This window comes from Oncorhynchus kisutch, unplaced genomic scaffold, assembly GCF_002021735.2.
Source record: "Oncorhynchus kisutch isolate 150728-3 unplaced genomic scaffold, Okis_V2 scaffold3465, whole genome shotgun sequence".
Taxonomy (NCBI): domain Eukaryota; kingdom Metazoa; phylum Chordata; class Actinopteri; order Salmoniformes; family Salmonidae; genus Oncorhynchus; species Oncorhynchus kisutch.
The window spans coordinates 250,713-278,441 of NW_022265410.1; the positions used below are offsets into that span (position 1 = coordinate 250,713).

Sequence of the window (27,729 nt, forward strand, 5' to 3'; positions counted from 1 at the left end):
TGTGATACAGTCCAGGGTCTGCAGTGACACCTGTAGCACTGAGATACAGTGCCTTAGGCCACTCGGGAGCCTTAAAATACAGTAGGCTAATACTGATATTCTTGTGCTATAACAGAGTTCATCTACACAAAATATTTCACACAACCATTGTACAATGTCTCCATAACGCTGTTTGTGCAGAAACTCTCTGTTGTATTAAACCAGTGTTACCATTGTGCTTTATTAGTTCTACAACTTCAGTGTGTACAGGGCCTTAAAGGAAACATTCCTCATCAAATCAAACTTTATTTGTCACATTCGCCGAATACAAAACAGGTGTAGACTTACAGTGAAATGCTTATTAACCTCAAGCCCTTAACCAACAATGCAGTTCAAGAAATAATTAAGAAAATGTTTATCAAATAAACCAAGGTAAAAAATGACAAAAAAGTGACACAATAAAATAACAAAAATTAGACTATATACTGGGGGTGCCGGTTAGTTGAGGTCATTTGTACATGTAGGTAGTGGTAAAGTGACTGTGCATAGATAATAAACAGGAAGTAGCAGCAGTGTAAAAACAAAGCTGTGCTTCGGTAGCCTGAAGTGAAAGTGAAAGTGGATGAGTTACTGAGTTATTACATGTAAGAACAGGAGCATTATTCTCTGGTAACTGTAATAACCCTGAGTCTGTGTAGGAAATAGAGGTGTTGTTGGACACTGGAGCAGACACTCTACTTGGACTTTCCAGCGACGCACATTGTTCATACGAACATCCAGGTACTTGCAGGAACTACCGTCTGCTTGGTTGAAGGATGCTATGAGGATGACAACACATCAAACCAGAATATACTTCCCAGTAATGTGGCATGTAGCTCTAACTGCTTCTAGAGAAGTTATTTTCTCATCAAATAAAACAGAAGTGAAGAGCAGGAATGTAAGAGTGGAACAGGACAGTTTCCCAGTAAAAGAGACTCCTCCTACTAGTATATAATGAACTCTTAGCTAATGCATTTCAGACATATTCCTATCTCATTCATAACGTATCTCTAAGTCATAAGGACCCAGAGGAAGAAGCAGTGGGAACCAGGTATTGAAGCAGTGTTGCGATCAGAATAAAAGACAGCATGCTTTGGATTGTCTTGAATGACCAACAATTTTGACTGAAATTATTTCCTGTCTGTATTCCTGTCTTGTCAAAAGCAATGCTACTCTGTTCTGATCCACTCTTTTCCCAGGGAAATTGAACCTTGTGTTTGCATTATTGAGTGTCTTGACAACTGTGAAATGTATTTAGAATGCACTTCTGAAGCTGTTGTATTGAGTGTTCATGTTTTCATCCTAGTTTTGTTTCTTAGACATCTTTTTAATTTGTGTCTTTGTCATCTGCTGCAGCCAGAAACACGATCCACCACCATCATGATTTCCAAGGCCGTAAAATCCATGTTGAAGGAAGTAGATTCTAACGGTAGCCTGATTCCTGTGTCCAGTCTGAACGACAGCTCTGGTAAACTGAATCTCCTCTCACTCATTGTGAAGACCAGGCCCAGATGTGGATGCTTCTGGCAGGAACCCAAATACCAGTCCAGAGGCTTTTCCCTGAGTGATGTGCTGAAACCCGGAGAACCTGAAGACAAACCTTTAAACCCAGGTAAACACCAGAACATTGGACTAGCGTTGGACTATTAACCGAAAGGTTGCAAGATCGAATCCCCGAGCTGACAAGTTAAAAATCTGTCGTTCTGCCGCTGAACAAGGCAGTTAACCCACTGTTCCTAGGCCAGTTAACCCACTGTTCCTAGGCCAGTTAACCCACTGTTCCTAGACCAGTTAACCCACTGTTCCGAGGCCGTCATTGAAAATAAGAATTTGTTCTTAACTGACTTGCCTGGTTAAATACAGGTCAAATAAATAAAACAGCCCCTCTGGCAGGGTTGCCAGGTCTAGAAAAAAATTCCCGGGCGTTGACTACGCAAAACCCACCCAAAAGGCCTGAAAACTAGTCCAACCTTTATTTCCTACAGCAATAAACCTTTTTTATCCAAATAATATTTATTGCAAACTATAACATGATAGGAATTTGAATATGTCGCAAGAGAAAATATAATTTGCCCTTATTAAACTCACCAGATAATTTTCCATCAATGGATGTCGATATTAAACTCAAAGACAGACCATATAAACAATACACGGCAGTACAATAATGACAAGATAAACAATAAACTCTTATAAGACAGGGATCCTATCAATAAGCCCCGAGGGGATGTGGTATATGGCCAATATACCACAGCTAAGGGCTGTTCTTAAACACACAATGAAACGCCAAGTGCCTAGATACAGCCTTTGGCTGTGGTATATTGGCCATTTTTTTATTTTTTTTACTAGGCAAGTCAGTTAAGAACAAATTCTTATTTTCAATGACGGCCTAGGAACAGTGGGTTAACTGCCTGTTCAGGGGCAGAACGACAGCTTTGTACCTTGTCGGCTCGGGGATTTGAACTTGCAACCTTCCAGTTACTAGTCCAACGCTTTAACCACTAGGCTACCCTGTAAACACCAGAGCAGCCCCTCAGGCAGGGTGCTTGTGTTAACCAATAGCCTGCTGGAATAGGCTATTTGGGATGAGGTCATAATTTCAATCACTGAATTGAATATGAATAATATGTAATGAACTGCATATGCTTGTCAACAACAGCCAGAGTTTGTTTACCTGTAGCCTAATCTGACTGACTCTTACTGTCAATCTAATGCATTCTAACAATTGATGACAATTGCGATAGAACTTTGATAACTTACAATTTAATTAACTAAACATGGCCATTAATAACTTCATAATAACACTTGGCTATAACAACATTAAACTGAAGTTACAGGCTATTTATTAAATCCGTGTTCCAGCTCCAAGTAGGCTGCACAAGTGGCACAAATTGATTTGCATCGACTCCAGCAACTCCATTTCAACATAAGTATTTTGTCAAATGATATTCTACAGTAGCCAACAACGGCATATCAATTAATAGGCTAATAGGTCAACGGATGCAAACGTGTCATTCTTCACATTTGTCTGTTTCATTGAGGACTTTTCCCAATCACAGAATCAGCGAGGGAGTTCCAGAACTTCCATTTAGGATTTCCACTAGCACATCCCCGGAAACCCTAGAACTGAGCATGTGTAAAACCCAGTCCACATTAGAATGGAGTTTAAACCACCTCCACGTGAATTATTCTAATTTGCCCAAAGTGGTTATCCTGTGTTTTGTCACCGGTATTTCTTGATGCACATCAGTTGTAGCGTGTTAACATGTTTTATTGTAAAATGGTTGGAAAAAATAGGTGACTCCATAATGGCATTCTAAATAGCCTCCCTACAACTGGTAAAAAGTTGTCATAAAGTGTGAGTCTGCTGCCTTGTCTCCTCTCACTCATGTGACTCAGCCAATAATGGACTAAGCTGCCTGCAGCAGTTATCTCTCAACCACCCTAATCCAGTGTCTCAACATACACACCCTTCTAGCACTCCCCTAACTCACTCACTCAGCAACAGCCTGCCTCACTGCCTGAGTCAGTTGAAGCAGGTCACAGTGAAATATATGTAAATATGTATATAATGTGTATATATATATATAATATATATATAATGTATATAATGTATGTGTTTATATATATATATATAGTCGTGGCCAAAAGTTTTGAGAATGACACAAATATACATTTTCACAAAGCCTGCTGCCTCAGTTTGTATGATGGCAATATGCATATACTCCAGAATGTTATGAAGAGTGATCAGATGAATTGCAATTAATTGCAAAGTCCCTCTTTGCCATGCAAATGAACTGAATCCCAAGAAAACATTTCCATTGCTTTTCAGCCCTGCCACACAAAAGGACCAGCTGACATCATGTCAGTGATTCTCTCGTTAACATAGGTGTGAGAGGACAAGGCTGGAGATCACTCTGCCATGCTGATTGAGTTTGAATAACAGACTAGAAGCTTCAAAATGAGGGTGGTGCTTATTTCATTATTCTTCCTCTGTCAAACATGGTTACCTGCAAGGAAACACGTGCCGTCAGCAAAGAAGCCACTTCTCTCCAGGAAAAACATCAAGGACAGACTGATATTCTGCAAAAGGTACAGGGATTGGACTACTGAGGACTGGGGTAAAGTCATTTTCTCCAATGAATCCCCTTTCCGAATGTTTGGGGGATCCGGAAAAAAAGCTTATCCGGAGAAGACAAGGTGAGCGCTACCATCAGTCCTGTGTCATGCCAACACTAAAGCATCCTGAGACCATTCATGTGTGGAGTTGCTTCTCAGCCAAGGGAGTGGGCTCACTCACAATTTTGCCTAAGAACACAGCCATGAATAAAGAATGGTACCAACACATCCTCCGAGAGCAACTTCTCCCAACCATCCAGGACAGTTTGGTGATGAACAATGCCTTTTCCAGCATGATGGAGCACCTTGCCATAAGGCAAAAGTGATAACTAAGTGGCTCGGGGAACAAAACATCGATATTTTGGGTCCATGGCCAGGAAACTCCCCAGACCTTAATCTCATTGAGAACTTGTGGTCAATCCTCAAGAGGCGGATGGACAAACAACAACCTACAAATTCTGACAAACTCCAAGCATTGATTATGCAAGAATGGGCTGCCATCAGTAAGGATGTGGATCAGAAGTTAATTGACAGCATGCCAGGGCGGATTGCAGAGGTCTTGAAAAAGAAGGGTCAACACTGCAAACATTGACTCTTTGCATCAACTTCATGTAATTGTCAATAAAAGCCTTTGACACATAAAAGCCTTTGACAGCTTGTAATTATACTTCAGTATTCCATAGTAATATCTGACAAAAATATCTAAAGACACTGAGGCAGCCAACTTTGTGAAAATTAATATTTGTGTCATTCTGAAAACGTTTGGCCACGACTGTATATATAGTTGAAGTCGGAAGTTTACATACACCTTAGCCAAATACATTTAAACTCAGTTTTTCACAATATCTGACATTTAATCCTAATACAAATTCCCCTACTTTGGTGATTTAGGATCACCACTTTATTTTAAAAGTGGAGAGAATGATTTATTTCAGCTTTTATTTCTTTCATCACATTCCCAGTGGGTCAGAAGTTAACATACACTCAATTCGTATTTGGTAACATTGCCTTTAAATGGTTTCACTTGGGTCAAACGTTTCGGGTAGCCTTCCACAAGGCTCCCACAATAAATTGGGTGAATTTTGGCCCATTCCTCCTGACAGAGCTGGTGTAACTGAGTCAGGTTTCTAGGCCTCCTTGCTCGCACACACAAATGTTCTATAGGATTGAGGTCAGGGCTTTGTGATGGCCATTCCAATACCTTGACTTTATTGTCCTTAAGCCATTTTGCCACAACTTTGGAAGTATGCTTGGGGTCATTGTCCATTTGGAAGACCCATTTGCGACCAAGCTTGAACTTTCTGACTGATGTCTTGAGATGTTGCTTCAATATATCCACATAATCTGCAATGGTTTACAACCCCAATAGGGCACACAACTAACCTTCCATTCACACACACTTTTATGGCCAATACAACTCACCCCGTTATAGCTATGCAGGGAACCAACCCCACCGGGATTTACCCCCTAGAACTCACCCTTCGTAGGTTCCAGCCTGTGCAGGCTTACCTTCCGGGACTCACCCTATATTTATAGTAATCACAGGTATTAACCCACTGGGATTTACTATTGACTTTATAGTAATAGCAGGAACCAACCCACTGGGGAGTAACCCCCTAGGATTTACCCTACAGGTACCAGCCTGTATGAGTTTACATTCCGGGCATTACCATTTACTATAAAGCTACGACCGGTTGTTACACAATGGGCTTATATAATTAAACTCAGGCTCTCCAGGTCCGTATCCCATAATTAGTTCAGCCAACGATTCTCATCTCCCCAAGATGTCAAAATGAGTGTAAACAGATATAGGAACTAGCCTACCTTGTTTGTTGCCAGCTCTGCTCCACTGATGTGGACTCTTTGGTTTGATGACAAATCATGGTGAACTCTGCTCGCAGCGCCATCTGTTAGGTTCTTATTTTTCAGAGTAACTCGGGTCTGAATTCCCCCTTTATGAAAAAAATATGAAAATGATCATGTGTCTATTCTAATGTTGAATGTTCCCTCAGATGTGAAGGAGTCTGACTTCGTGGACCACAGTGGGACATTTGCTGACAAGAAAGAAATGAACTCAGAAGGAAATGTGGAGGGATTGGCGGCTGATTTAAAACTTAACTTGGGCTTAAAATGCTTCAACGAACAAGAGTCGTCCTTTGGCAGACTGAAGAAGGAGGAGGTGGAAGTGAAGGAGTTGGTTAACTACTCGAAAGACAAGTGAGTTGCCCTATACTGTACATACACTGAGTGGACAAAACATTAAGAAAACCTGCTCTTTCCATGACAGACTGACCAGGTGAATCTGGGTTGCAATTAGTAACATGTCATACGAATAGTAATTAGTAACATGTCATACGAATAGTAATTAGTAACATGTCATACGAATAGTAATTAGTAACATGTCATACGAATAGTAATTAGTAACATGTCATACGAATAGTAATTAGTAACATATCATACGAATAGTATTTCGTAACATATCATACGAATAGTAATTCGTAACATATCATACGAATAGTAATTCGTAACATATCATACGAATAGTAATTCGTAACATATCATACGAATAGTATTTCGTAACATATCATACGAATAGTAATTCGTAACATATCTTACGAATAGTATTTCGTAACATATCATACGAAATGAATGATGGACATCCACAAATGAATACATACGAAACGTAACATATTACACTAAATGGAGAGAGACAGATTTACGTTCACTTCAATCCCTGAGTCCAGGTTGGTATGTTAACTACAATCATATGGTTCACCTGCCCAAGGAGTCCAGGTTGGTATGTTAACTACAATCATATGCTTCACCTGCCCAAGGAGTCCAGGTTGGTATGTTAACTACAATCATACGGTTCACCTGCCCAAGGAGTCCAGGTTGGTATGTTAACTACAATCATATGGTTCACCTGCCCAAGGAGTCCAGGTTGGTATGTTAACTACAATCATACGGTTCACCTGCCCAAGGAGTCCAGGTTGGTATGTTAACTACAATCATACGGTTCACCTGCCCAAGGAGTCCAGATTGGTATGTTAACTACAATCATACGGTTCACCTGCCCAAGGAGTCAATATTTAGACCCAAGACCAGCAGGCAAAATGGGTTGCAATGCGGTCATGCTGGCATCTAATCTGACATCATGGTCAGGTTGTATACTGGTTGTGAAAAGGGTGTTTTCTGGTTGAAGTTCTGTCAGATGACAAAGAAGTGGAACTGTACTGATTTAGCAACTTCCTCATACTTAGAATACAGCTTAGAATCCTCACTGCTATCACAATCAGCATAACACTAAAGAATCACAGGGTCTAGATTCATACTTAGAATACAGCTTAGAATCCTCACTGCTATCACAATCAGCATAACACTAAAGAATCACAGGGTCTAGATTCATACTTAGAATACAGCTTAGAATCCTCACTGCTATCACAATCAGCATAACACTAAAGAATCACAGGGTCTAGATTCATACTTAGAATACAGCTTAGAATCCTCACTGCTATCACAATCAGCATAACACTAAAGAATCACAGGGTCTAGATTCAATCCGGACCATGGAAGGTCATTTACACTTGAGACGACATGTACAGTATGCAGCGTTTATCTCCAAATCTAAAGGTCATTAACCTTTTAAAAAATAGTTTACTAAAGAGATATGATTAAGTATTTTGCTCACAATGTAATTTCCCTTCATTTAAACAGCAAATACGCTTTTTATTTAGACACACACCAAATGATCAATAAAATCCTCAAATGTCTGACATACTGTACTTAAAGGGTGTGATTAGCTAGTATAACAGCTTGCCACTTGAGAGAATGCTTAATGTCCTTTTATATTATTTTAATGAGTGATTTATAAGGTGGGAACACTAAAGACATGAAGCTTAAGGACACATATTATATTTGTTTAAAAAAAGTATTTTAATAGCCTTATTTGTTTTTATTGATCTATACAATATATCAAATACCTTTATTTACTTCCTATCATTCAAAATAATAGAACGATGTCTCTAAATCCCCGCAACATGTCCCTACAACTCTACACATCACTACTGGGACAAACCTATTTGCTTTCCTTAAGTTCATTAAACAATACATACAAATAATGTTTTGCAATGTAAAGGACTTCCATTATGTTTTCACATTGATAAACAGCTCAATATCAACTAAAACTCTTATAATGTCTAACTATTTGTCATTTTAGGGCTGTACTCAATCCGCATCGTGGAAATTCAGCTTTACAGTGTGATTGACATGTAAAGGCAATTTTTTATTTGACCCTTATTTTCCCAGGTAAGTTGTAAAAAATGTATTTGGCAGAGACAGCATTCACATTAAGCATTGCATATGTCGGCTCAAAGAGAAATTACCTTTAAAAGTCTAAGGCGTCAGTGTTACAGATTGAAGAGAGCCTTTAACCTCTCTGGGGTAGGCGGGACTCTTGTGTCCCACATGGCCAATAGTCAGGGAAAATGCAGAGCGCCAAATTCAAATACATTTCTATAAAAATCTAACTTTCATTAAATTACACATGCAAGAGAGCAAGTTAAAGCTACACTCGTTGTGACTCCAGCCAACATGTCAGATTTCAAAAAGGCTTTTCGGCGAAAGCATAAGATGCTATTATCTGATGATAGCACAACAGTAAACAATGAGAGAGTAGCATATTTGAACTCTGCAGGCGCAACACAAAACGCAGAAATAAAATATAAATCATGCCTTACCTTTGATGAGCTTCTTTTGTTTGCACTCCTATATGTCCCATAAATATCACAAATGGTCCTTTTGTTCAATTAATTCCGTCGATATATATCCAAAATGTCCATTTATTTGGCGCGTTTGATCCAGAAAAACACCGCTGCCAAAACATTTCAAACTACTTTTGTAATACAACTTTAGGTTCTTCTAAACGTATATAATCGATCAAATTGAAGACGGGATGATCTGTGTTCAATACAGGAGCAAAACAAACTGATGCTACTTTTCTGTTTACGCGCCTCTATCAAAAGGTACACATGAAGTGACTCTCGTTCTGAGCTATGGTACGAGTGTTTTCTATCCAATACTAATAATAATATGCATATATTAGAATCTGGGACAGAGTAGGAGGCAGTTCAGTTTATACATGCAGTTCAAGAATAACCCTCTAGTAAGAAACACAGCTAATAGCTTTAAATAATATTTCCTTGCCCACTCTATATTTTGTATAATTTATTTGGGTCCCTCCTGCAGACGCCTGGACATGACCCACCCTGTGATCAAGCAGACCCAGGAGAAGCCCAGGGCAATATTAGGGGTGTTGACAGAGAGGATTATGACATCACAACCTTGCCAGGTCACAAACAAAGTCCGGAAGCGTGGCAATGCAGGAGCCAACATCAGCGCCTGCGTGGCCCTGAGTGTGAAGGTAGTAGGAAAGATTACCAAGCTTTCTATTGAAGTGAATGATGTTTTCATCATTTTGAGTGGAAAATCATTCATAATGTATAATTGACAACACAGATTTAGATTTTCTGTTGTAAAATGGATTTTTAATCTCAATAATCTCACTTTATGATAAATAAAATAAATGTCAGGAGCATATTGACAGATCACAGATGTCTGTTCAGGAGTGATGAATACTGTAGCCCTGAATTCCCACATAGATAATTTCCTGTTATTATCATTAGAACCACTTCCTGAAGATGTAATGGTGTAGTATAGATGACTGTCTGGGTTAGAATCTGGGTCGTCTGGGCACCAAACGTCTCTGACTGATTTGACATTTCCTCCACAGGACTCTATGAAGCAGAGCGGCAGTACTCAGACAGATAGTGATGTGTCGCTGAAGATTCCTGAATACACTGTCGTGGCCTACAGTCTGATTGAACTCTACGTCAAATGCAATGGACAGTTTGGTGAGGAAGTGTATGGTTTATCAATGTCCCAGGTATAGCTGCATGGTTAAGTACCATGGTAAAGTACACAGCCAGCGTCTATGTTCCTCAGTGTATTTAGTGTAGCCACTGTATCTGTCTGTGAGTGACTGGTTATGACTGTTGTCTGCTCTTGTCCACAGAGCTGTGCCTCTTCTCCAACAATGGGGGCTTTGAAAAGGTTACGTCAAAGGATGACATTGAAGAGGATGGAATTATGGACCTGGGAGGCGACTCTGATGCCAACAGCCCCTTAAATCTGAACGAAGGTAATAATGCCAGTGGATGGTAATGTCTCCTGTCTAGTGGTCAACGTCTACTGAATGGAACGTCTGGTCAACATGTAATGTAGTCTACTGAATGGAATGTCTGGTCAACATGTAATCTACTGAATGGAACGTCTGGTCAACATGTAGTCTACTGAATGGAATGTCTGGTCAACATGTAGTCTACTGTATAGAACGTCTGGTCAACATGTAATGTAGTCTACTGAATGGAATGTCTGGTCAACATGTAATGTAGTCTACTGAATGGAATGTCTGGTCAACATGTAGTCTACTGAATAGAACGTCTGGTCAACATGTAATGTAGTCTACTGAATGGAATGTCTGGTCAACATGTAATCTACTGAATGGAACGTCTGGTCAACATGTAGTCTACTGAATGGAATGTCTGGTCAACATGTAGTCTACTGTATAGAACGTCTGGTCAACATGTAATGTAGTCTACTGAATGGAACGTCTGGTCAACGTGTAATGTAGTCTACTGAATAGAACGTCTGGTCAACATGTAATATAGTCTACTGAATGGAACGTCTGGTCAACATGTAGTCTACTGAATGGAACGTCTGGTCAACATGTAGTCTACTGAATGGAACGTCTGGTCAACATGTAGTCTACTGAATGGAACATCTGGTCAACATGTAGTCTACTGAATGGAACGTCTGGTCAACATGTAATGTAGTCTACTGAATGGAACGTCTGGTCAACATGTAATGTAGTCTACTGAAGTGAACATCTGGTCAACATGTAATGTAGTCTACTGAATGGAACGTCTGGTCAACATGTAATGTAGTCTACTGAATGGAATGTTCAATATTTAAATTGTTCTCTTTGATTAGTAATTATGAAGTTACCACACTGTTGATCACACTTTGACAAAGTAACATGGTCTGTCTGTTGTTTGTGTGTTGACAGAACTGGAGAAACTGAGTGGTCATTTCCAGCTGCTGTCAGTCCTGCCAGCAGCCAAACGGTCCTCTCTGCTCCAGCTCCTCAAGACAACCATGGAGGACAGAGAGACAGTCAGTGTGCTGGAGAGTGTGGTGAGTGAGACGTACAGAAACAGGGCACAAACACACACACACACACAATGTAGACACACACACACACACAATATAGACACACACACACACACACACAATGTAGACACACACACACACACAATGTAGACACACACACACACAATGTAGACACACACACACAATGTAGACACACACACACACAATGTAGACACACACACAATGTAGACACTCACACACACACAACTAATAGCAGGAATGAATATCTCACCCTGAATATCTGTAACATTCTCACTGTCTTTCATATTCTCACACTCTCTCTCCCCCTCCCCCACCCCTTGTCACAGCTGGATCAGATGTGTGAAGGTGAGACTCCTGACCTGGGTGACCTGGAAGAGTCTGAGAGAGAAACAGTCCAGGCCATACTGGATCTTGTAGACCAATGTGTTGGGAAGGATGAGGACGAGATCAGATCCTCACTTCTCAGTGCTATCCACCTCATTGTCAGTGCCATGGACGGTGAGATAGAGAGTAGTTTTCACAGGATTCTCTAGTTATTATTTGATCAGTTCCTGGGAAACTAGGTTCACTACTGTGGTTTTATGTGTGTATATTTATTTATTCAGGAATGACAGATGAAGGTCTCTCTGTGTTGGGATCCTGTTGCAGTCCTCCAGTCTTACAGGCCCTGCAGATCCTGGTGAGTTCACACCTGCTTGATTGAGCCTCTAGTCCTATATGACCTTTTAGAAAAGAGTGCATGTAAGCTTATTCCTGTGCTCCTTGTCCTCCAGGTGCAGCATGTGGCAGCAGGGAGTGGGGAGACCCTCTCTCTGAGAGATGCAGGTCTGGCTGTTCTGACTGAGGAGGAGCTGTATCAGAGGACAGAGAGTCTCTTTGCCCTCTCCAATGTAGAACTTGCCAGATTGAATGAGGACGCAGAATTCACAGTGACTTCAGTTATGTGTCCTGGACACCTTCCTCTTGTCATGAGTATCGCTGTGAATGGCCTGGCCTCTTTAGGATAGATTGAGCCGAATAGAAACATTCCTTGTGCTACAAAGTGGATATATGAACTGCACCGTAAGGTAAGAATTTCAGAAATGTCACATTTGATAACATATTGTTGATGATTGCAAAGAGACTTAGAGCAGGAGTAAAACATATCAAAAACAAGATAATGCACATGTGTGAAGAAAAATGTACAAAATAATATTCCCACTACTGTACATTAATGAATGACACATTCCTACGTCATATTTCCGTGTTAATGGCTTTTCATCAAAACGCAGTTGTATTTACTTCTGCCAGATGCCTTTAATGAAGTTTTTGCCTATTGAAGACCATTCAAAAAGTATACAAAATTCAAAAACAACAAGGCTATTTTCAGAGTCACTTGCATAGCTTATTGTTGTTATAATGATTTTTTTAATGTATTGTTAGGAAGCCCATAACCCATAACGTTATGTCTAGGGGTCAAAGGTCTAGTTACATGGTCTGTAACCTGACTCGTTATGTCTAGGGGTCAAAGGTCTAGTTACATGGTCTGTAACCTGACTCGTTATGTCTAGGGGTCAAAGGTCTAATTACATGGTCTGTAACCTGACTCGTTATGTCTAGGGGTCAAAGGTCTAATTACATGGTCTGTAACCTGACTCGTTATGTCTAGGGGTCAAAGGTCTAGTTACATGGTCTGTAACCTGACTCGTTATGTCTAGGGGTCAAAGGTCTAGTTACATGGTCTGTAACCTGACTCGTTATGTCTAGGGGTCAAAGGTCTAATTACATGGTCTGTAACCTGACTCGTTATGTCTAGGGGTCAAAGGTCTAGTTACATGGTCTGTAACCTGACTCGTTATGTCTAGGGGTCAAAGGTCTAGTTACATGGTCTGTAACCTGACTCATTATGTCTAGGGGTCCAAGGTCTAGTTACATGGTATGTAACCTGACTCGTTATGTCTAGGGGTCCTAGGTCTAATTACATGGTCTGTAACCTGACTCGTTATGTCTAGGGGTCCTAGGTCTAATTACATGGTCTGTAACCTCACTCATTATGTCTAGGGGTCCTAGGTCTAGTTACATGGTCTGTAACCTGAATGAATGTGTGCATTTACTTGAGAAATTTGCTTTTGAGGACGATGTTGGATGCGCATGTATCCAGGAGACAGCCACATACGGAGTTCAGGGCCATCTCCGTCTTGTCCTCTTGGTCGGCCAGTCCAAGCGCATAATCATTTTTCATATGGTGATAAAACATAAATATGGCCACCAAACAAACCCAGCAGCCTCACGGCTTGCCACCTGGGACACTGACTCACAATCACCTTAATTGGCAGCAACATGATGTGCTTATCAACCAGGCTCAGCTATTCGAGAAAGTTGCTGCTGCCCCCTGGAGGGTACAGTAGTCCAAAAATCATCATGTGGTCTTCCTAGTTGTTAGTGGCGCTCTAGAGTCTCCACTGCCTTGGTGCTGAACTCGCCACAGCATGCCTTGCATTTCTCCTGCTCTAGCTAACAGTAGCTGTCCGTGGTCCTGAAATGAAACGTTGGCGCACTACTAGAAAAGAAACACAGGTTAATACACAGTTTTTCATTTTACCTGGGCCTTTTCCGATGTAGTAAAGCTACAACATTCTGTTTGGAATACATTAATGGAAATCTGAGACTTAAAAGTCACTCTTGTTTCCTTCTGTCTTTCTTCTGGAACAATGTTAGTTCAATGGATAAAGATACTGGATCATTTAGTTTCAAATGACAAATCCTACCTAGTGCACCCGTCCTAAACAAAGTCCTCTACGGTGGATTCCGAAAGTATTCAGACCCCCTGACTTTTTCCACATTTTGTTACGTTACAGCCTTATTCTAAAATGGATTAAATTGTCCCGTCCCCCCCATCAATCTACAAACAATACCCCATAATGACAAGCAAAAAAAACTAAAAACACTAGAAAATTTATAGGAAAAAAAAACCTGGAAATGTTACATTTACATAAGCATTCAGACCCTTTACTCAGTACTTTGTTGAAGCATGTGCTTCCGTCTGGCCACTCTACCATAAAGGACTGATTGGAGTGCTGCATGGTTGTCCTTCTGGTCGCCTCTCTGACCAAGGCCTTTCTCCCCGATCGCTCAGTTTGGCCGGGTGGCCAGTTCTAGAAAGAGTTTTGATGGTTCTAAACGTCTTCCACTTAGGTATGATGGAGGCCACTGTGTTATTGGGGACCTTCAATGCTGCATAAATGTTTTGGTACCTTTCCCAGATCTGTGCCTAGACACAATCCGGTCTAGGAGCTCTACGGACAATTTCTTCGACTTCATCACTTGGTTTTTGCTCTGACATGCACTGTCAACTGTGGGACCTTATATAGACAGGTGTGTGCCTTTCCAAATCATATCCAACCAATTGAATTTACCACAGGTGGACTCCAATCAAGTTGTAGAAACATCAAGGATGATCAATGGAAACAGGATGCAACTGAGCTCAATTTCGAGTCATAGCAAAGGGTCTGAAAACTGATGTAAATAATATTAGTTTTCTGTTTTTAATACATTTGCAAACATTTCTAAAATCCTGTTTTCACTTTGTCATTATGCGGTATTGTGTGTAGATTGATGACCAAAAAATACAACACATTTTTGAATAAGGCTGTAATGTAACACAATGTAGAAAAAGTAAAGGGGTCTGAATACTTTCCAGACTCACTGTATGTACAATGAGTTAAGTCCACCAAACTTTGTGCACTCTTTTAGTTACAGATTCTAGTTTTGGAAACAGAAAACTGTATGGAGATCAAATGTTTCATTGATAATAAAATTAGCAGAATATCGGGCAAAATCCATCTCGAGTCGCTCCATCTTCTCCCACTGCCGGTCACTGGGCTTCCTCACCACCATAAACGCCAACCGGATGCTTCACTTTTATACATCCGGTGAAATATATGTCTAATAGCTCACGGTCCAAACACTTAAAGACACACCCTCGTCCACTTACCCTCTTATTCCTTTGGGGGAATCCCCATCGCCATTTTGGCGGGCGGTCCCAATGATTGGCCAAGCAAGGGAAGTTTGCAAAGTAAGCCCCTCAGCCCTCCTTTTTAGTCGGCTTTGCGAGTGTACAATTATGTTCACTCCGGGACCTGAAACTCCCCATAAATTCAATTTGTGATGATTGTATGTCTGCTAAGAAAAGTCTGCGAAAACGTAAAAACAACATCAATGGAGAGGTCAACATACAAGTGTAAGTTAAAACAAATACAAATCAGTTAGAAACTGTGCTACTAATGCACATGACGGCACAAACATGTCTCGTAAAAAGTACATATGTATTTGTTTGGTTATCTTTTGGAAATTGTAGAAATAAAAAATGTTCCTTCAGAAGTTCCAGCTAGATAGGCTAACGTTAGTTAGCTAATTTATTTGCTAGCTATCATACAGTAGTTGTATATTAATATTTATATAGTTAATATAAGTAGACATGCAGTCATAATTAACTGTAGCGTATATAAAGCACCCACAAGATACCGGTGGCTGAAAACACAATCATCGCGGGATGAACAAGTGAACAATTTCAGGCCAAGGGTGGTCCATTTAAAAAGGCATTCCTTCCTTCCTCTCTCGCCCTTCGCCTTGCAAGTGTATAGTCGTCAGACGTCATGATGCGTCATCAGAAGTGTCCACTTCATTTGAGGGCTGAGGGCTGAGGGGATAGGGTGCGTCTTTTAAGCAGTCATGATGCGTCATCAGAAGTGTCCACTTCATTTGAGGGCTGAGGGGATAGGGTGTGTCTTTTTTAGTGTTTGGACTGCAGGCATTGTGCTCTCTGTGCTATAGTTATCACACGTCACATTGGATTCATTAACTGCAAAAAGGTAAGATGTGTTTTTAATTATAGTGCTGCTCTGCACACTAGCTAGTTAGCTAAGTAACGTTTGCTCTGGTCCAACATTAAACCAACTCAGAGGTTAAAAGATATTCAAAGATCCCCCATAGAAGCCGCTTCTCCATAGGTTTAATTATGTGGAACTAATTCAGTTAATGCATGTCATAACAAGATGCCCAGCTCTTCTATGGGTGATCTTCCAGTACATATATTATGCATCTCAGAGTAGTAATAAAAATCAATATATGATTAAGAGAAGCCATTATGTGTATATGTATGTATGTCTGTGTCATTATAGGCCTAGGGAAAGCCATTACCTACTCCTATAAGTATCCTTAAGACATGCACTTGCATTGTGTATGTCCGTATTTTTTATCATTGCTATGGTTCCGCCACCAATAGAAACTATGCCCTGAAGTATGTGCTAATAAGGGAAGATGGGATTGAACAAAGTGATGATAGTGTCTGAACACCAAAGGGTAAAGATAATTTATATAAAGAGGAGTGTTGCGTCACACTGAAGCTGTGTATATAAAGAGATCTCTGAGTCTGGGCCTGGCAGTTGCTCCATGGACCAACTTGGCTTATTACTTTGAAATAAAGTCTATTTTGAATTCACAAGTTCCGGTATCTGAGAGATATTACTGAACCAATATTTCTACGACACTTCAAGGCAAGTTTCCTCCATCCTTTTTGCTTTCTCCACAGCTGTAAATGTTCAGTTGCATCTTGCGCCCTACACTGTGACTGGCAACACAATGTGTGTGTTTGATTTTCATTATGATTAAATCATCTCTTAGGGTGGGTTGCACCAACATGGTGAAAATTAATCTAGGATTAGAACTAATCTACTAGGATTTGTAAATCTAGGTTTATAATTAATCAGATATGTGTTGCACCACTTCATTTATGATTTATGATTAATGGATTTAACTATGAGTAGTGACATGTTACACCAATATATTAGGTATTTCATGAGTTTAAACGATGTAGCTAGCCTACTTTGCAAATGAGGCCACAAAGGTGCTGTTCCTTGATTAAATAATAACAATGTAGAAGTACTGCAACTCCATCGTGAAAGGATCTCATGGGTTGGCTGATTTGAAATATATTCCATTATTTGCCAGTACTAGACAGAAAAGTCATTCGGTAGCTAACGTTAGCTACTGTAGCTAGCTAGATTATAAACCAAGTTAGCTAGCATGAAATATAACTTAATATTGTCATTACTTAACATTGTTGTTTAGTCATGTATTATTTGTCTGCTAGCCACCTGATCATGGCACGTAAAATATGTGATGGGAGGAATTTAGTAATGTACTGGAAGATAAAAAGACAGACAACATAACTGTCAAAAAGAAGGAAGACACGGGCCATTTTATGCGACAGATCGACTCGGATTAAAGAGAAGAGGGATGAAGGCGTGCTGGAAAAACTTAAAAGCGAAAGGCAAAAAAAGATGCGGCAGAGAGAGGCGGGGGCTATTTCTGACGGGAGGGGGCCTCCGTCCAAAGGAATTGATCCTCTCTTCCAGAAGATATGCGAGATGATTCCCCAGCAGTTTGCCCCCTATGATGACAGTGGAAAAATCGACCCACCAATATTTAGTAAGCATAAATAACTGGTAAATATGAATGACTAAAACTAACGTTAATGCTACTTTACTACAATGTTACCGTAATCAGGCCCATTACAGCATGTTGCATAACATCATTTGTACCAAGGCTGGGCATATCATAAGCCTCAATTCAATTAATGTACCGAATGGGCACGTAAATAGCCTACTAATAATGAGTTAATTTTCTTTATTTCCTTTAGTTGAGCCTGTGCCATGGAGAAACAGCAGTGCGTGGATCTTGCAACATCAGCAAAAACGTCACAGGCCAAGGCGACGCCCCAGAACTGACAGAAATCAAGCTCATATTGATGTTTTGGAGCTGGAGAGAAGAATCTACTGCAGATAAAGGTCCTGAATTTACAAAAAGAGTTACTGCAAATTCAGAAACAAAAACTCCTTCAGGGAAACAAATACTTAATGCTGATCTTTTTATTTATTTAAACAATTATTTATTAAAACAATCCTTTCCCAAGCAATTTGCTGTCCTCCAGTCTTGTCCCCACTCTTGTGTTCTGGTGCCTCCAGTTCCACCCTGTATGGTATTGAGAACAAGTCTTAATAATACATTTTAATACAGATAGACACGTACAATTGCTAATTAGGTTATCAAAATATAATATTGCTTTTTACTTGTTACCAATACTACATTATACACCTTAGACTGCAAAATGATTCTCAATCAAGATTTTCCTCACAGTGTTCTATTTCCATTGTTGCACCTGGCTCTCTCCATTCTCCTCAGGTAGGTCCTCCTCAGTCTCCTGCCAAATTTATACAGAACTGCCACTGCAATAATGATTGTCATTGTAGTGTCCATCGGCATGCGGAGCCCCTCCTGTAGGCACAGGAATCTATTTTTCCACACTACAAAAACTCTGAGACCTCATGCCATCTAGCTACGATGTTGGAGAGCTGACATTTGTCATCACAGACAGCCTGCACGTTGATGGAGCAGTAGGATGTTGGAGAGCTGACATCTGTCATCACAGACAGCCTGCACGTTGATGGAGCAGTAGGATGTTGGAAAGCTGACATCTGTCATCACAGACAGCCTGCACGTTGATGGAGCAGTAGGATGTTGGAGAGCTGACATCTGTCATCACAGACAGCCTGCACGTTGATGGAGCAGTAGGATGTTGGAGAGCTGACATCTGTCATCACAGACAGCCTGCACGTTGATGGAGCAGTAGGATGTTGGAGAGCTGACATCTGTCATCACAGACAGCCTGCACGTTGATGGAGCAGTAGGATGTTGGAGAGCTGACATTTGTCATCACAGACAGCCTGCACGTTGATGGAGCAGTAGGATGTTGGAGAGCTGACATTTGTCATCACAGACAGCCTGCACGTTGATGGAGCAGTAGGATGTTGGAGAGCTGACATTTGTCATCACAGACAGCCTGCACGTTGATGGAGCAGTAGGATGTTGGAGAGCTGACATCTGTCATCACAGACAGCCTGCACGTTGATGGAGCAGTAGGATGTTGGAGAGCTGACATTTGTCATCACAGACAGCCTGCACGTTGATGGAGCAGTAGGATGTTGGAGAGCTGACATTTGTCATCACAGACAGCCTGCACGTTGATGGAGCAGTAGGATGTTGGAGAGCTGACATTTGTCATCACAGACAGCCTGCACGTTGATGGAGCAGTAGGATGTTGGAGAGCTGACATTTGTCATCACAGACAGCCTGCATGTTGATAAAGCAGTAACCTTTCAGAATACGGAATAGTTGGGAATAGGAATGTGTGTAAAGTCTATTGCCCCTAATACACCTGGGAATCTAGCTCTCTTGTAAAATCCAGCTGCCGTTTCCTCTGTAGAATTGAACGTTATGTACTGATTCTTCAGACCGGCAATAGCACTGGATACTGATCCTGATACAATCCTGCAGACGGTTGACTTGTGGAGTCCAAAAAGGTCCCCATCCACCATCTGGAAACATCCAGGTGTGTAGAACCATAGGGCCACCAGGAGGTACAGCCGTGTTCCTTTCACTCCCATGCTTAATGGTTGGTTCAACCTTTCTTTCTAGTTGCATTACCGCTTCTCCAAGGACTCTGTATCTCCTTTAAAACGTATCATTATCATAAAATTGAACAGGATTCAACCTGTCTCTAATCATTCTCTGAGGAACTCTGTCGTTTGGGTCTCTCCACAGTAGATATGCTGACATTTGATCAGTTCAACCACCTCAAGTGGCAGTTTAGAATCTCGAATCTAAATTTATATATTTTTTTATTTATTTAGCAACAGGCTTAATATTAATCTAGGTTTAAAGTGAAAACTAAATGTAGATTAAAGGAAGGATTTAATTGAACCTGGATTAATTTAGAACCAGATTAAAAATTTGGTGCAACAAGATTAATCGATAAACCTGGATTTTAACCCAGTTTAAGAGTTATTCCATGTTGGTGCAACCCACCCTTAATGACAAGCTAAATATACCTGTCACGATCGTCGTCCTCCTCGTCTGAGGAGGGGTAGTTGGAAGGATCGGAGGACCAAAATGCAGCGTGGTATGTGTTCATCGTGAATTTAATCAACAGAGAACACTGAACAAAATATACAAAATAATAAACGAGCAACGACCGTGAAGCTATCATAAGAACTGTGCTGACACAAGCAACTAACGTAGACTTACAACATAAAATGCCCACTCAGATCACACCCTGACCAAACAAAACATAGAAACATACAAAGCAAACTATGGTCAGGGCGTGACAATGCCGGAAAAAAAATATAATATTTAAAAAAATATATATATATTTGAAAGAGTATTTGAATGAACAAATACTCAAATCAAATTTTATTTGTCACATACACATGGTTAGCAGATGTTAATACGAGTGTAGCGAAATGCTTGTGCTTCTAGTTCCGACAATGCAGTAATAACCAACAAGTAATCTAACTAACAATTCCAAAACTACTGTCTTATACACACAAGTGTAAGGGGATAAAGAATATGTACATAAAGATATATGAATGAGTGATGGTACAGAGCGGCATAGGCAAGATACAGTAGATGGTACCGAGTACAGTATATACATATGAGATGAGTATGTAAACAAAGTGGCATAGTTAAAGTGGCTAGTGATACATGTATTACATAAAGATGCAGTAGATGATATAGAGTACAGTATATACGTATACATATGAGATGAATAATGTAGGGTATGTAAACATTATATTAGGTAGCATTGTTTAAAGTGGCTAGTGATATATTTTACATAATTTCCCATCAATTCCCATTATTAAAGTGGCTGGAGTTGAGTCAGTGTGTTGGCAGCAGCCACTCAATGTTAGTGGTGGCTGTTTAACAGTCTGATGGTCTTGAGATAGAAGCTGTTTTTCAGTCTCTCGGTCCCAGCTTTGATGCACCTGTACTGACCTCACCTTCTGGATGATAGCGGGGTGAACAGGCAGTGGCTCGGGTGGTTGTTGTCCTTGATGATCTCTATGGCCTTCCTGTAACATCGGGTGGTGTAGGTGTCCTGGAGGGCAGGTAGTTTGCCCCCGGTGATGCGTTGTGCAGACCTCACTACCCTCTGGAGAGCCTTACGGTTGTGGGCGGAGCAGTTGCCGTATCAGGCGGTGATACAGCCCGCCAGGATGCTCTCGATTGTGCATTTGTAGAAGTTTGTGAGTGCTTTTGGTGACAAGCTGAATTTCTTCAGCCTCCTGAGGTTGAAGAGGCGCTGCTGCGCCTTCTTCACGATGCTGTCTGTGTGGGTGGACCAATTCAGTTTGTCTGTGATGTGTATGCCGAGGAACTTAAAATTTGCTACCCTCTCCACTACTGTTCCATCGATGTGGATAGGGGGGTGTTCCCTCTGCTGTTTCCTGAAGTCCACAATCATCTCCTTAGTTTTGTTGAGGTTGAGTGTGAGGTTATTTTCCTGACACCACACTCCGAGGGCCCTCACCTCCTCCCTGTAGGCCGTCTCGTCGTTGTTGGTAATCAAGCCTACCACTGTTGTGTAGTCCGCAAACTTGATGATTGAGTTGGAGGCGTGCGTGGCCACGCAGTCGTGGGTGAACAGGGAGTACAACGCACCCTTGTGGGGCCCCAGTGTTGAGGATCAGCGGGGTGGAGATGTTGTTGCCTACCCTCACCACCTGGGGGCGGCCCGTCAGGAAGTCCAGTACCCAGTTGCACAGGGCGGAGTCGAGACCCAGGGTCTCGAGCTTGATGACGAGCTTGGAGGGTACTATGGTGTTAAATGCCGAGCTGTAGTCGATGAACAGCATTCTCACATAGGTATTCCTCTTGTCCAGATGGGTTAGGGCAGTGTGCAGTGTGGTTGAGATTGCATCGTCTGTGGACCTATTTGAGCGGTAAGCAAATTGGAGTGGGTCTAGGGTGTCATGTAGGGTGGAGGTGATATGGTCCTTGACTAGTCTCTCAAAGCACTTCATGATGACGGAAGTGAGTGCTACGGGGGCGGTAGTCGTTTAGCTCAGTTACCTTAGCTTTCTTGGGAACAGGAACAATGGTGGCCCTCTTGAAGCATGTGGGAACAGCAGACTGGGATAGGGATTTATTGAATATGTCCGTAAACACACCAGCCAGCTGGTCTTGCGCATGCTCTGAGGGCGCGGCTGGGGATGCCGTCTGGGCCTGCAGCCTTGCGAGGGTTAGCACGTTTAAATGTTTTACTCACCTCGGCTGCAGTGAAGGAGAGGCCGCATGTTTTGGTTGCAGGCCGTGTCAGTGGCACTGTATTGTCCTCAAAGCGGGCAAAAAAGTTATTTAGTCTGCCTGGGAACAAGACATCCTGGTCCGTGACGGGACTGGTTTTCTTTTTGTAATCCGTGATTGACTGTAGACCCTGCCACATACCTCTTGTGTCTGAGCCGTTGAATTGAGATTCTACTTTGTCTCTAAACTGACGCTTAGCTTGTTTGATTGCCTTGCGGAGGAAATAGCTACACTGTTTGTATTCGGTCATGTTTCCGGTCACCTTGCCCTGATTAAAAGCAGTGGTTCGTGCTTTCAGTTTCACTCGAATGCTGCCATCAATCCACGGTTTCTGGTTTGGGAATGTTTTAATCGTTGCTATGGGAACGACATCTTCAACACACGTTCTAATGAACTCACACACCGAATCAGCGTATTTGTCAATGTTGTTGTCTGACGCAATACAAAACATATCCCAGTCCACGTGATGGAAGCAATCTTGGAGTGTGGAATCAGATTGGTCGGACCAGCGCGGGAGCTTCTTGTTTTAGTTTCTGTCTGTAGGCAGGGATCAACAAAAGGGAGTCGTGGTCAGCTTTTCCGAAAGGAGAGCGGGGCAGGGCCTTATATGCGTCGCGGAAGTTAGAATAGCAATGATCCAAGGTTTTGCCAGCCCTGGTTGCGCAATCGATATGCTGATACAATTTAGGGAGTCTTGTTTTCAGATTAGCCTTGTTAAAATCCCCAGCTACAATGAATGCAGCCTCAGGATGTATGGATTCCAGTTTGCAAAGAGTCAAATAAAGTTAGTTCAGAGCCATCGATGTGTCTGCTTGGGGGGGAATATATACGGCTGTGATTATAATCGAAGAGAATTCCCTTGGTAGATAATGCGGTCGACATTTGATTGTGAGGAATTCTAAATCAGGTGAACAGAAGGACTTGAGTTCCTGTATGCTTTTGTGACCACACCACGTCTCGTTAGCCATAAGGCATACGCCCCCGCCCCTCTTCTTACCAGAAAGATGTTTGTTTCTGTCAGTGCGATGCGTGGAGAAACCAGCTGGCTGCACCGACTCCGATAGCGTCTCTCCAGTGAGCCATGTTTCCGTGAAGCAAAGAACGTTACAATCTCTGATGTCCCTCTGGAATGCTACCCTTGCTCGGATTTCATCAACCTTGTTGTCAAGAGACTGGACATTGGCGAGAAGTATACTGGGGAGTGGTGCACGATGTGCCCGTCTCCGGAGTCTGATCAGAAGACCGCTACGTTTCCCTCTTTTACGAAGTCGTTTTTTTGGGTCGCCGGCTGGGATCCATTCCGCTATCCTGGGTGAAAGGCAGAACACAGGATCCGCTTCGCGAAAGTCATATTCTTGGTCGTACTGATGGGGAGTTGACGCTGCTCTTATATACTGTTAATACAAGTGGTTGTTTTGGTTATTTATTAATTCAAATAATTCATAAAATTTTCAAATAGCAATGCAAATACATGTTGGAATTTGATCCAGCTCTGCATATAACTAACAATAATGTATTGTTAGAGGTTGACTTTACAGCTCTTTTCATTTATGCCATAAAGTGACTGATTTATAGGAGTTCTATACTAATAGGTGAAACGGTAGGTGTCAACAGGAGTTTCATACGGCTAGGTGAAACTATAGTTGTCAATAGGAGTTGTATACTGCTAGGTGAAATTATAGGTGAACGTGTAACTGAATGTTGTTGTGCCATTGTGCTGTGTCTGTCTCCACAGGCTAAGGGCCACCATCGCTATTACAACCGCCATCATGTCTATTCCTACCTGGGCTGAGTCGCTTATGGCGATTTCTTCAAGCATTCCGACTAACCGGAACTGCACCATTGAGACTACAAATGATTGCAGTTCCCATGTTCTCGTCAACCCAAAGTAACTACTTTTTTTATTCTGTGATCTCTAACCCCCAGACTTCACCGTTGCCGTGGCGGCTCTGTTTGGCATGGATCAGCCTGCGCGCTGCTTCTAGTGTAGACTGGAGGTTAGAGTCAGAGCCACAATACTTAAAAGGTTATTGATTTGAAGAATCGTATCTCATTTACCACTATCCCAGACTCCTTTCAGTCCATCCAATCAGTTTTCACACTCACATTTTGGTTATTGAGAAAATGACAGTATCCTCTTGGTAGCATTTACTTTGCCTGGCCCAGCCTATGAATTGTTCATTCCTCCCCCTATTATTATTTTAATTGGTGATTCAGTGTCTGACAGCACTTCAAACCGATAGACTGCCAAATTGTAGACACAATCAGGCCAATCAGCATTCTTTCAGAAACCGATAGGCTGGCCTAACCTACAGTGTATTCAGACCCCTTAACTTTTCCCACATTTTTCTTTCGTTACAGCCTTATTCTAAAATGTATTCAAATTGTTTTCCGCACCTCATCAATTTACACACAACACCCCATAATTACAAAACAAACAGATTTTTATACATTTTTGCAAATGTATAAAAAAACTCAATGGAAATGTGACACTTACATAAGTATTCAGACCCTTTACTCAGTACTTTGTTGAAGCACCTTTGGCAGCGATTACAGCCTCGAGTCTTCTTGGGTATTTGGATGCTACAAGCTTGACACACCTGTATTTGGGGAGTTTCTCCCATTCTTCTCTGCAGATCCTCTCAAGCTCTGTCATGTTGGATGCACGGCTATTTTCACGTCTCTCCAGAGATGTTCGATCAGGTTCAAGTCCGGTCTCTGGCTGGGCCACTCAAGGACATTCAGAGACTTGTCCCGAAGCCACTCCTGCATTGTCTTGGCTGTGTGCTTAGGGTTGTTATCCTGTTTGAAGGTGAATATTCGCCCCAGTCTGACGTCCTGACTGCTCTGGAGCAGGTTTTTGTCAAGGATCTCTGTATTTTGCTCCGTTCATCTTTCCCTCAATACTGACTGATCTACCAGTCCCTGCCTCTGAATAACATCCCCACTCCATGATGCTTCCAACACCATGCTTCACCGTAGGGATGGGGCCAGGTTTCCTCCAGACGTGACACTTGGCATTCAGGCCAAAGAGTTCAATATTGTTTTCATCAGACTAGATAATCTTGTTTCTCATGGTCTGAGAGTTATGTAGGTGCCTTTTGGCAAACTCCAAGCAGGTTGTCATAGCTTCCGTCTGGCCACTCTACCATAAAGGCATGATTGGTGGAGTGCTGCTGAGATGGTTGTCCTTCTGGAAGGTTCTCGCATCTCCACAGAGGAACTCTGGGGCTCTGTCAGAGTGACCATCGGGTTCTTGGTCACCTCCCTGACCAAGGCCCTTCTCCCCCGACTGCTCAGTTTGGCCTGCGGCCAGATGTAGGAGGAGTCTTGGGGGTTCCAAACTTCTTCCATTGAAGATTGATGATGGCCACTATGTTTTTGGAGACCTTCGGAGCTCTACAGACAATTCCTTTGACCTCATGTCTTGGTTTTTGCTCTGAAATGCACTTTCAACTGTGGGAGCTGTGTCCCTTTCCAAATCATGTCCAATCAATTGAATTTACCAAAGGTGGACTCCAATCAAGTTGTAGAAACATCTCAAAGATGATCATTGGAAACAGGATGCACCTGAGCTCAATTTAGAGTCTCATAGCAAAAGGTCTGAATACTTATGTAAATAATGTAATTGTTTAATTATTAATATATTGGAGAGAAATTCCACAAACCTGTTTTTGCTTTGTCATTATGGGGTAGTGTGTAGATGGATTACATATATTATTTCATACATTTTAGAATAAGACTAACATAACAAAATGTAGAAAGTCAATGGGTCTGAATACTTCACTGTATGTGGGTAAAGGGATTCGGGAGGTTCAGCTTCATGAAACTCTCGTTGCTCATTTACCAATGCATTATTTGTGTAGTTTTAGCCTAGGATATCCAATTTGCTCTTACAAAAAGTGTGATTGTTTTCTATTTTGGTGCTTTTTGGAGTAACCTTGTGATGTTCTTTTATCATTAGGGTCCACATGTACAGTGGCTACAACTTAAGTCCCTTGGAGCCTACTGTAGGACCTTCAAAGAGAGACGTCAGCACGTTCACCAAGACCGCCGGTAAAGCAAGGGGAGCTGTTGGTGTTTTCACCTATGAGCTCTTCAATCCCTACAATAATAATAGCTGTCATGTTCTCTGTGCCCTTTGACTATAACTTGTTCTCCAACTGGTTCGCAGTGGGAATCTTCAACAACTGCAAACTATGTGATGAAGCTCTTTATGGTGAGATGTATAACAGTGTGGAGAGAAGATTTGTTAGGGGTGAAGGAGATGGCTCCAGTATCACTTATAAAGGTGATCATGTGACCATCAAGGCCTCCATGTCATGCGGTAGTCGTGCAGTCATGAAGGTGGAGGTGTGTGACAGTTGAGAGCATAGTCATTACTAACCTTAAAACACTGATGGTGTCTAACTGTATGACTCATATGTGAAGATCCGAAGTTCAATTAGCAATTTCAATGTGATGTTTCCAGAATAACTTAAATACTAATCAATAAATGGCAAACTAAACTGAGATTGGGTTTGGTTCTGACTTTATGAAAACAAGGCAAACATTATACTGAACTAATGAAATGTATGTTGTTTTTATTTTGCACAGAGTAGCTGTCTTGACACCAATGTTAAAATGAATAAAGTTATCCAGTTCAGATATACTGTAAAAATCTGCATTTTGCTGCTTCATTCAAGTTCAAAGTTAATTTGCCATGTGCACAGGATACAACAGGTTTAATAGTGTGAAATTCATACTATGTGAGCTCTTTCCCAACAATGCAATGATAATAATAATAATAATATAAAATGGGAGGTTCGGATCCTGGATGCTGATTGGTTGATATGCAGGAATTGTGGGACAACAACTCCCACAAAGTACCATGTGTTAATCTCATAATTCTACTGTACCGCAGCAGCACTGTACAAGGCAGAACATGAATAAACTTATTCTCCCTCTGAAAAAAAGCATCTATACGTTGTATAAACCTACCAGTTTGCCTCTGACCTGTGCAAAATTGTATTTACAAATCCGATCTCTACCGTGCCAGTAGGATAGCAAGCCCAAGAATGAACATGAAACTAATAATTCACCAGGAAAACCGTATGCAATCAGAATTCCTTTAATTAATTAACCAGTGCAGCATATTGGATATTTATTAAAATAATTATTTATTGA

General features: G+C 41.4%; 1 protein-coding gene across 4 annotated transcripts; it reads left to right on the top strand.

Annotated features, from left to right (window-relative positions):
* Window positions 1-538: 538 nt before the first annotated feature.
* LOC116371654 (gasdermin-E-like) lies at window positions 539-27,729 on the top strand. Of its 4 annotated transcripts, none has more exons than XR_004208974.1 (12): window positions 539-759; window positions 1,375-1,630; window positions 6,147-6,351; window positions 9,379-9,553; window positions 9,923-10,043; window positions 10,205-10,330; window positions 11,258-11,385; window positions 11,709-11,880; window positions 11,988-12,061; window positions 12,156-12,449; window positions 24,299-24,451; window positions 26,528-27,729. XR_004208974.1 is itself a non-coding variant. In XM_031820542.1 (10 exons), the coding sequence occupies exons 2-10, from the start codon at window positions 1,399-1,401 to the stop codon at window positions 12,387-12,389; spliced, it is 1,467 nt and encodes a 488-aa protein (XP_031676402.1). In that variant the 5' UTR covers window positions 561-1,069; window positions 1,375-1,398; the 3' UTR covers window positions 12,390-16,861. The 4 variants fall into 4 exon arrangements, 2 of the variants coding, with proteins under 2 accessions (XP_031676402.1, XP_031676403.1); XR_004208973.1 differs by lacking the exon at window positions 539-759 and adding an exon at window positions 944-1,069 and having other exon boundaries at window positions 26,528-27,648; XM_031820542.1 differs by lacking the exons at window positions 24,299-24,451; window positions 26,528-27,729 and having other exon boundaries at window positions 561-1,069; window positions 12,156-16,861.

What these genes read in the sequence shown, in the direction of transcription:
- LOC116371654 (XM_031820542.1), top strand. Translation starts at nt 1,399, where the DNA reads ATGATTTCCAAGGCCGTAAAATCCATGTTGAAGGAAGTAGATTCTAAC. An exon ending in TCAGTGTGCTGGAGAGTGTG is followed by an intron (nt 11,386 to 11,708) that starts GTGAGTGAGACG and finishes CCCTTGTCACAG; the next exon opens with CTGGATCAGATGTGTGAAGG. An exon ending in TACAGGCCCTGCAGATCCTG is followed by an intron (nt 12,062 to 12,155) that starts GTGAGTTCACAC and finishes CTTGTCCTCCAG; the next exon opens with GTGCAGCATGTGGCAGCAGG.